Source organism: Cottoperca gobio, chromosome 2 (genome assembly GCF_900634415.1).
Source record: "Cottoperca gobio chromosome 2, fCotGob3.1, whole genome shotgun sequence".
NCBI classification, from domain to species: domain Eukaryota; kingdom Metazoa; phylum Chordata; class Actinopteri; order Perciformes; family Bovichtidae; genus Cottoperca; species Cottoperca gobio.
The window spans coordinates 3,628,047-3,639,006 of NC_041356.1; the positions used below are offsets into that span (position 1 = coordinate 3,628,047).

The 10,960-nt window shown below is 39.1% G+C and overlaps 1 protein-coding gene across 2 annotated transcripts in view; it reads left to right on the forward strand.

Annotated features, from left to right (window-relative positions):
* LOC115020686 (sodium channel protein type 2 subunit alpha-like) overlaps positions 1-9,795 on the forward strand; it is a 36,015-nt gene extending 26,220 nt beyond the window's left edge. For both annotated transcript variants that reach the window (XM_029450630.1, XM_029450629.1), the window contains exons 21-27: positions 650-772; positions 1,603-1,878; positions 2,784-2,837; positions 2,931-3,068; positions 6,279-6,383; positions 6,469-6,739; positions 6,843-9,795. In XM_029450630.1, coding sequence (XP_029306490.1) covers positions 650-772; positions 1,603-1,878; positions 2,784-2,837; positions 2,931-3,068; positions 6,279-6,383; positions 6,469-6,739; positions 6,843-8,011 — 2,136 coding nt within the window. In that variant the 3' untranslated portion in view covers positions 8,012-9,795. The remainder of the gene's footprint in view (positions 1-649; positions 773-1,602; positions 1,879-2,783; positions 2,838-2,930; positions 3,069-6,278; positions 6,384-6,468; positions 6,740-6,842) is intronic.
* Positions 9,796-10,960: the final 1,165 nt, after the last annotated feature.

The window sequence follows — 10,960 nt, forward strand, 5'->3', positions numbered from 1 at the left end:
GCACTATTTTGTGTATAGATCAAAGAAAGGAGATAGGTGTAAATCAGTGAACTTCAGAGCTGTTGGTGTTGTTTTGAGCTTTTGCTGTTTTCGCCTGTTTGTAGTCTTAATGCTAAACCAAATTAAAATAGGGGAGAAGTCATGGCGTAATATCACGTCATATTCAGGGTGCAACACATTCACAGTAAAATCACTTGCCGAAAGGCTCATAGCTGGTGCCCTATGGGGATTATTCATTTGTTTCACTTCAGTAAGAATACATTTCATTTAAAAGATAAAGATATTGGGAACGTGGACCTGAAAGTCGTTAGTAGAATTACTTGGTATGAGAGAGGAGAATTGGGGATTTGCTTTTCATAAACACGCTCAAATTCAATGTTAATACGCAACAAACTGTAGTCTATTTTTTTGTCCCAAAAAGTTCTGTCATGCAGAGCGCACCCAAAGATCACCTTAGCGGACTCCATCCCTTTATTTTCGCAAAACGCGACCGGATGCAATAGGACATCTTGGTATTTTTGGCATACTGTATTTGACATACTGTGTATTGGGACATACTAAATGTTTTTCTGGCATACTAAAGAGTATGGTAGTATGTAACGCACCGCATGTCTCAACCCTGCTTGACTCCGACATTATCGTCTCTCAGGTGTCCCTGGTGAGCCTCGTAGCCAACGCTATGGGCTATTCTGAGATCACCGCCATCAAATCTTTGAGGACACTGCGAGCCCTGCGGCCCTTGAGGGCCCTGTCTCGGTTTGAGGGCATGAGGGTAAGGACATCTTGGAATAACAGCGACGCTAAACTCAGTTTGTAAATTCTGATTGTTTGTTGGCTAGCTGAAGCACATTAACTTGTTGAAGCTTGGCCACGCTAGCTTATCAAATATGAATGTTTTCCCAGTCACATTATTTTTATTTGACTTTCTCAGTGTCCGCTTGAAGGAAAATGTCACAGTATAATCTATATGTTTAAATGGTTTGAGCTTGTTATGGGCCTGACTGTAAAGCCTGCATGCGTATTACAACTTGTGCAGAGTTATCTTTGTTCTCTCTGCATGACTTTGTTCACATTGTGTCAATGGATTATTGTTGTTAGCTGCTCTCTGCATTGTTCTCTGACGTTGCTCGTGTGGTGCCTTTGACCTGTAATTCTTTTCTTTGTTGTGTGTGTGTTTTTTTTTTACAGTCAAACAAAATGTTGTGACTTCATCCTGCCTCTCTAAGGTTTTTTTCTGTTTTGCTTTTTAACCTATCAAATGTCAACCTTTTCACCTGTCCACCTTCTTCTTTCCAATTGTCATGTTGTTAAATTCTCTTTGTAGATATGTATGGTGTTAAGAGCTTTACGTGTGTAGACATTACAGACTAAATACAGCTTTGAATAATATAGAAACACAATGAATTTTGAAAGTCTTGGCTTTTTGTTCTGACTACGGTAACATTAGCTGTACAGCTCAATCAAACCAGGTGTCCACAAGTCCTATTTAAGAACAGTTAAGTGATTTAGATGATTGTAATGGCCACTTATCTCAAATCAAACAGCCTCTTGTCCGACCGTCAGGAGAGTGCTGAGTCTGTCTGTGTGCTTGGACCTCTTCAGGTTGTGGTGAACGCGCTGCTGGGGGCCATTCCCTCCATCATGAACGTGCTGTTGGTCTGCCTCATCTTCTGGCTCATCTTCAGCATCATGGGTGTCAACCTGTTTGCAGGGAAGTACTATTACTGCGTCAACACCACCACAGACAAGATCTTCCCCATCGACGTTGTCAACAACAAGAGCGACTGCCTGAACTTTGTCAACGACAGCGCCCGCTGGAGGAATGTCAAAATCAACTTCGACAATGTGGGGGCCGGCTATCTGGCTCTGCTGCAAGTGGTGAGTTTAGTCTCGGGGACACTGGCGGAATCATAAGACAGAATGTGAAAGTATGCAAATATGTTTAGGAGTATTTAGGACGTAACTCTCTAGTTTTGTCGTGCAGTTGACAGAACTTAATCACCGATGCCATTACGCCGTGGCCGGAGCCATAATGTTTCCAAGTTACCCGTATGTCCGTCCCATCCTAAGGAACATCTAAAGACATTTGTTTTTCAATTTGGGACAAACGTCCACTGATTTGTTTTTGCTGTTTTGGTAAAATCACATCCGTCCCATTCTTGTGAACACGATATTACAGGAAGTCCTGGATGGAGGTTTTGTTACATTTGGCACAATGTAATGTAAATAATATGATTAACTGATTAGAATTGAAAGGTCAAAGGTCACAAAACAGGTCTTTCGCCATAACCCATGAACTCATATAGCGATTATTATACTTTCACACAAATATCTAATAGGATAAAAAAAGCGATGACATTTTGGACTGACATGGATGTAAAGTGCAACGGGACTTGTTGGCGGAGGCGTACAACCGCGAGGTGGTAATTCTAGTTCTACTCTAAAAGTACAATCAGCAGAGAGAGAGGAAAACATCAGATCATCAGCGTAAAATCTTTATTCATAAACAACAATATGAAACACTGATGTTGCGTAAAATATAAATAAGATGAATAGATGAATTAGACTGCCACTAACAACTGTTAATCTACTGATTATTTTCTCAGTTAATCGTTTAGTCTATGAAATGTTAAAGAATAGTTAAAAATGCTCAGAGGCAACAATGATCTTTATTTTTGCTTTATTTATCCAACTTGCAAAACCTTAAGATGTTCAATTTAAAAACATCGCATTTGAGATGATCCCCACCATCCACACTGACACTGACTCTTATCTGCTCTTAGGCAACATTTAAAGGTTGGATGGACATCATGTACGCAGCTGTGGACTCTCGAAATGTAAGTCTGCACAGAGAGATGTGTAAGGTGTAAGTCAAGGTTGCCGACACACAAAAGTCATGAGAGTAATGTGTTCTCTCTTGCTTGTTCTAGTTGGAGGACCAGCCGGATTATGAAGTGAACTTGTACATGTACCTTTACTTTGTCATCTTCATCATCTTCGGCTCCTTCTTCACCCTCAACCTGTTCATCGGCGTCATCATCGACAACTTCAACCAGCAGAAGAAGAAGATAAGTTGCATTTAGTAACGGTCTCTATCAGATAAATCTGCTGAAGCAGCTGTGGGAACACATTGGAAAAGAGGAAGTCAGGATGAAACCCCAGGTGGTTCACCCTGCTCGCTGTTATTAACGTTGCTGGTACCCGTGCACTTGTCCTGGGGTTGCTCTGTGTTTTCTGACTTGACTGACTGGCTGAGACACTGTATCAGTATCAGTCGGTGTGGTTGAGCGGCCCCCGAAGCCACAGCGTCACACAGATGGTTGTTCAGTGTTGACACTGGTCCTCCCTCCAGACACACATCATACACTCAGCGAGCAGCACGGAGACTGTGATGTGTGCCTCAAATATCACAGGGAGGGGTTGAGAGGGATTCATCGCTTTGATTATTGAGAGTGTAGAAACTGTGGCTGATATCTAGACCTTTTTATTTATATCTATATATGTGTATATATATATATATATATATATATATATATATATATATATATATATATATATATATATATATATATTATATATATATATATATATAATATATATATATATATATACACATATAAATAATTATATATATATATATATAATTATATATATGTATATACATATGTGTATATATATATATATATAATTATATATATGTATATATATATACATATCTGTATATATGTATATATATAATATATATATGTATATATATAATATATATATAATTAAGCAATAGCTTACGACAGGCCGTGGTATATGGTCATTATATCACAGTTAAGGGGCGTGGTTACACGGTCTGAAGTGAGCTATTGCGTTTATAAAACGGTTACCAAGTGTGGCAATATGAAAGAAAAATACACACTCCAATTTAAATAGTTTTTATTATTAAATAATGATGTTCAAAATAAAATAGTCCCTCCGTTGCCTTCTGCATAAAACATAGTGCGAGGTGGTTGCTATGCAACAACACTAACAGCTAGCGAACATATTAGACAGACAACGTTGATCGATTATTTGGCTATTTATTTACATTCATTTGTATTTTGCTGTTTATTGTGCACCCAGTGAAAAACTGTCCAGCATCAGTAGAATGGCTTACAAAGTTACTTGTACTAGGCTGTTGCTTTTTGGCGTGGCGAGAATATTGCTCCACTTTCTCCGATCCGCGATATTCAGCTTCCAGTCTTCAAAGCACTTAACTGCCCATTTTGTTTGCTTCACGGTGTTCTGTTCGTTTTGTTTTTTTCTCCATTTGGTCTACCTGCTCTTCACGTAGCTCTGCATGTTGTCTTTAAGGGGCTTTTTTCTCTGGAGATAGGCACTGATCAATCCACTCCTCCATAGTAAAGCTTTGTAAGCTTGTTCCTTAACGGACGGAATTTAACAGCTGTAACGGTTGTAGCTTTTTCTCAGACGTGGAGGGATAGAGACTTGTTGTGAAAAGTAACTACAATTCTACCCGTGATATACATGTCCGTTTTATAATATATATATATATATAATATTTATAATATATATATATATATATATATATATATATATATATAAATATATATATATATATATATATATTTATATATATTATATATATATATATATATATCTCATATATATATATATATATATGAGATATATATATATATATATATATATATATCTCATATATATATATACATATATATATATATCTCATATATATATATATGATATATATATATATATATATATATATATATATATATATATATATATATCATATATATATATATATTTATATATTATATATATATATATATATGTATATATTATATACATATATATTACATTCAAGAGTTTGTAATCATGAGAAAGTTTCCCTATCCAAGTAAAGGATGAATAAAGGGAGATGTGATCACCAATCAACAGAAACAATTACACCTGCAGGAGGATCGTCCTGCAGGTGTAATTGTTTCTGTTGATTGGTGATCGCATGATGTGTCCTTTAAAAGGAGGGCGTGCTGCTGTCATACATGCTCTGATGGAGGCTTCATGCTGAAATGTGTCAGCAGATTATCACCTGAGGTGATTCCTCTGCTGCTTGTTGTTCTCTGCAGTGGCACCTTTTCCCCTGAAACATGCTGATGTTATTGTGGCAGAGAGTCAGTACAGGAGAAGCACACCTGCTGCCTTTTAGCAACTGATTGTTTGAGTGGCCCTCATGGTGTTACAGGAAACCAACAACAACCAAAGTGGTCACCTGACAAATCTTAACACACAGCTCCACAAACGCCAAAAACAGAAGTGTCCCATTATGAGGAATACATTGTTTTGTGTCTGCGTCTCACCAACACAATAATAAAGCAAACTTAACATATAACCTTCAGACATTCACAACTAACAGGAACTTTTACCAAATGTTTTAAATAGAGGACACCTTAAGTCATCCTCAATAACACCAGAATCACAAAACGCATTAGAGGAAAGCCTTTACTCTGTATCTGCCCGTGAGGTTCAGGTGTAATCCGGCCCTGACACCCTCCCACTCCGTGACACAGTGATCTCTGTACGTAGTCACACTCACTCTGGCAGAAACAAGAAGTGTCATAAGTTTTCGTCACTATATTTACATATCAGCATCTCCCAGAAGAACTGACTGTTTATGAGCTTCTTGGTTTTTGCAACAGTCCCTGTAAATATACAACACTGTACAATCAGGTGAACACGTCCATTTTATAGGCTAGACTCGGGTATATTTGATCCTAAGTAAAAGATAAAAAGACAATGTAACATTTTTAGTTGTTATTTAATATATTAATATTATATATTTAATGTCTCTTAGTTTGTGCAGTTTACTTGTAAATGTAAATGGCTGCTACTAACGATTAGGTCTATAAAATGTCAGAAAATCTTAAATCTCCACAAGTTCTAATTAACATATTTAAGTTGATTGTTTTGTCCAAGTAAAAGTTCAAAACCGAAAAACAATTTAACAATATCTAAGCCTGAGAACACAAGCAAATATTCACATTTGAGAAGCTACAAGCGGAATTTTGCTTTAAAAAAAATAAAATAAAATGTTGCTGATCTAAAGGTGACAATTTCCTGGTGACTTTCATTTGTCCCGAAGCTCATAATTAAAAACAAAACCAAGATATTCGTAAGACAACTGATTGCTGGGTTGTTCACGCTGCTCTCTACAATGTAAAAGTGATTCTTCTGTGGTTATAACCAGGTGTCAATGTGCTCCCTTTTACTTTGGAGGTCAGGACATCTTCATGACAGAGGAGCAGAAGAAGTACTACAATGCTATGAAGAAGCTGGGGTCCAAGAAACCCCAGAAACCGATACCTCGGCCCACAGTAAGACTCTAAATGTTCACACTGTCTGCTCTCACTGATGGACTACAGGAGCTGTAACATGACTCCTGTCCTCCTCTGCCCTTAGAACGCATTTCAAGGCTGCGTGTTCGACTTCATCACAAAGCAGGCCTTCGACATCGTGATCATGATCCTCATCTGCCTCAACATGGTGACCATGATGGTGGAAACGGACGACCAGACGCCAGACATGGACTATCTCCTCTCCTGGATCAACTTGGTCTTCATCATGCTCTTCACCGGGGAGTGTGCGCTTAAGATGATCTCTCTGCGGCACTATTACTTCACTATTGGTTGGAATATCTTTGACTTTGTGGTGGTGATCCTGTCCATTGTAGGTAAGGAGGGAGATGTTTAAATGGATAGTTTGGATGTTTTGAAGTGGGGTTGTGTGAGGTACTTCCACAGTCAGTCTGCTGAATGTTGTTTTTGCTTCTGCAGGTATGTTTCTATCTGAAATTTTCGAGACCTACTTTGTGTCGCCGACTCTCTTCCGAGTGATCCGTCTGGCCAGGATAGGCCGCATCCTCCGCCTTATCAAAGGTGCCAAAGGCATCCGGACGCTTCTCTTTGCCTTGATGATGTCACTCCCTGCCTTGTTCAACATCGGCCTCCTCCTCTTCCTCGTCATGTTCATCTACGCCATCTTTGGCATGTCCAACTTCGCCTACGTCAAGCAGGAGGCGGGTATCGATGACATGTTCAATTTCGAGACGTTCGGGAACAGCATGATCTGTTTGTTTCAGATCACCACGTCGGCCGGGTGGGACAGCCTGCTCGCGCCCATTCTGAACAAGAGGGAGCCCGACTGCGACAGCAAGATGGAGCACCCGGGCAACAACTACAAAGGCAACTGTGGCAACCCATCTGTGGGCATCTTCTTCTTCGTCAGCTACATCATCATCTGCTTCCTCATCGTGGTCAACATGTACATCGCCGTCATCCTGGAGAACTTCAGTGTGGCCACAGAGGAGAGCGGCGAGCTGCTGAGCGAGGACGACTTTGAGATGTTCTACGAGGTGTGGGAGCGCTTCGATCCCGGCGCCACTCAGTTCATGGAGTACAGCAAGCTCTCTGACTTTGCTGACGCTCTGGATCCTCCGCTGCGCATGCCCAAGCCTAATATGATCCAGCTCATCTCCATGGACCTGCCGATGGTGAGCGGCGAGCGCATCCACTGCCTCGACATCCTGTTCGCCTTCACCAAGCGAGTGTTGGGCGAAAGCGGTGAGATGGACGTGTTACGCGGGCAGATGGAGGAGCGCTTCATGGCCTCGAACCCTTCTAAGGTGTCTTACGAGCCCATCACCACCACCCTTCGCCGCAAACAGGAGGACATAGCGGCCGTAATCATCCAGAGGGCTTTCCGCCGCTACATGATCTGCCTCATCATGAAGAAGGCCTCCGCCCTCTACAAGGAGCAGCTGAAGGAGGGCATCCGGGACCCCGACAAGGACGTGATGGTCATCTGCAAGTTCAGTGAGAACTCCACCTCGGACAAAACGGACATGACGCCCTCCACAGCCTCCCCGCCGTCCTACAACAGCGTGACGAAATCAGACAAGGACAAATACGAGAAAGAAAACAAAGGGAAAGACGGGAAGAAATAGACTTTTTAAATAGGAACAAAAACATAACAATGCATCACAGACATGAGGGCAATTTGTTTACAGCTTCTAAAGGGGGGAGATAGATGTACGCTTGTGTGTTAAGACATGAGGATGCCAGGCAGGCCTAACATGGGAGTGTGATTATGTCATATGTGAATACATGGGGTCAAAGGATCCAGCAGACATTGAGAGACTCTCTGCATACCACTTGTGAGTTTCCTATTGGTTGTTGTTACTATCTGACACACTTGAGTGTACTGTTAAGTTGTCTGTAGCTAGTGCCGCTGCTACTACTATGAATCCAGTGTCTTGAATTGAACAATCGCTGTATCACTTAACAAGTACTCTGCATTTTCTTTTCTTTCTTCTTTTTTTTTACGAGAAAGAATGTTTTCTACTTTTTATTTATTATTATTATTATTATTATTATTATTATTGAGAGAATGTGTCCACTGCTTTCACTGTTTGTAAACTTACCAATGGCAGACAAAAGTCAATGCTGGAAACTACAACACCCATGTGAACTACAGCGCAGGTGCTGTTGGTTCACACAAGCGGGGACAAAAAGTGCGCCACTCAATTGCAACGGACAAATGCGTTGTGTTCACAGGTGTGCCATCAGTGATTGTTGAAATCTGTATTGTGCTTCTATCTGGGCTGACATCTCCTGTAGAAAACACTCTGAATACAGAGAAGCTGAATGTATGCAAGGAATGGGACACATTTAAAGAAATTGTTTGACATTTTGGGATTTTGCAGCGACTTAGATGAGAAGATCAATCTACTTCTTGGCAACAAAGCAGACTTCCCAAAATGTCAAAAGCTTTCCTTTAAAGGGAACTCATATCTACTCGTTCATCCGCTGTCGTATTTGTTGTTTGCCCCTTTATCCTACCAGAGCTCCTGTAAAGAAAAACTCCTGAAGTAATGACATATACTAAAAAAAGAATCTCACTTAACTGCTGTCAAGCTAGAACATGACATTATATCACTTTTAAAAGTTCTAATATCACAAATGTTTGTATGGCATTCATGTTGTTTAAATTGAGAAGCGAGTGGTTTTAATGTTGTGCTTTGGTTTGTAAATAGTATAGCTATTTGGGCCCACAGTATGCATCACACTTACATTTGATGTAAGAGCACTTTTTATCCCCACATATATGTAAATATATATACGGTCTTACATGTAAGTGTGTGTGTGAGATGTATGTCTTATGTGTATATTTGTAAGAAAGGGAGACTGTAACGTCTTTATGTGAGCGAGTGTGCGTTTGTGTGCAACTGGGGTCTGCAGGTTGTCCCACCGATTATAAATAACATTTTTACTGTAGATATGAGTGCATTTTTCCCGTCTTCGGATTTTTTGGTTTACAATTCTTTTCTAGAAGTCATTATGGTTTCCTTTCTGCACTGTAACACATGATGAAACACATGTGTTCTCCCCATATCTGTAGATAGAAACCATGAAGCAATCAGTAGCCATCTCATTGCGCTTGTAGTGTTTTAGTGAACTGCATGCAGGAAGTGACTACTGTCCGCTCATATGGTAATATAATTTCAAAGCCAAAAGAATAAAGGACATATTTTTTGTAAAGGCTTTCTCCATTTCCTTCCCGGCCTTTTCTTTGTTCGATCCTTCGAGAGTTTGTGACCTACAGTATGATCATTCATGGGTTACATCAATTTTGCAAAATGTGACAAGTGACACTTTTTTTTTTAATATAACCAAAGATGTTCCAACAAAATCTAGATTTCCAAAATAAAAACCTATTTTGGGAAGCATATTATGCATGCGGGATGCTTTCATTGTGAGGTGAGAGCTCATGTTGTGGAGACGTGATGGAGGTGAGAGGCTCCGCATATTCAGGTTTAAACAGACAGCTGCTGAGAGGATGCTCTGTTCTCAGCCTGAGGATACTGTGTTGAGCTTAGACGGCTTAGGGTCCCACAGGTAAACCTGCCGGGGGGTGTAATTGTGGTGTAAATTCTAAACAATGGGGGGAAAATACAATCAAAAAATATAAAGTGTACAATAAAAATGTGTACAATAAATATTCATTAAAAATGTTAGTTTTGTCCAAAATTGTCAAAGGAATGTACAAAATTTCCTTGAGCTATATTCCCTAATGTGCGTTAATGTAACGCATATAGACAGGTGTGAAGATGTGGATGTCACATGTAGTGTCTACGGGAGGAGGCTCCATGTCAATATTGATCTAGAATATTATTAAATTGAAAGTAAAGAGCAAAATACCTGGAAGTGCATCATACCTGGCATGCAAAACAACCTGACACGTGAGCAGCTGATCTTCACTGATGAAGGCCACAAGAGGTCTGGAAGAAAAATAGTAAGTGGACCTTAAGTTAAAATGTTTTTGTCAAACAATGAATAAACCATCAAGCTCAAATATTCTAATTTCTGAAAACCAGAAGTGTGATGTGTTAGGGCTGAAAATCCTTATTTGGATCAGAGGGTGAGAGATAATGAAAATATTTCAACAAAAAAAATAGAGCTATCACCAATAATATAAATAATAATAATAATAATAATAGTAATAATAGAAAACATTTAATATAAATAAATATTTGTACCACATTTGTTACATATTTTAAATCTAAATAAAATATATTTTCAATTAAGAACAACTTAAAAGATAAGGGTTGAGTTAAGAAATGTAGCTTTATGGACTTGAAGGTTCCTTAATAAGTTAAAGAGGTTAACAATAGCACATAACTGATATCATTACATTCAAAACAAGTGATAATATTTTCACCTTTAATACTAATGGCATGTGTTTTGCACAATATATAAATCTCAGTCTTTCCAAAATGTAACTATAAAGCAGATTAATTACACGTTCTTGTTCAGTCTTTCAGAAAGTACATTTGTTATCTACATCTGAAAAATGTAAATGTACTCGATTTTTGGATGTATTTCAGTGTAATATT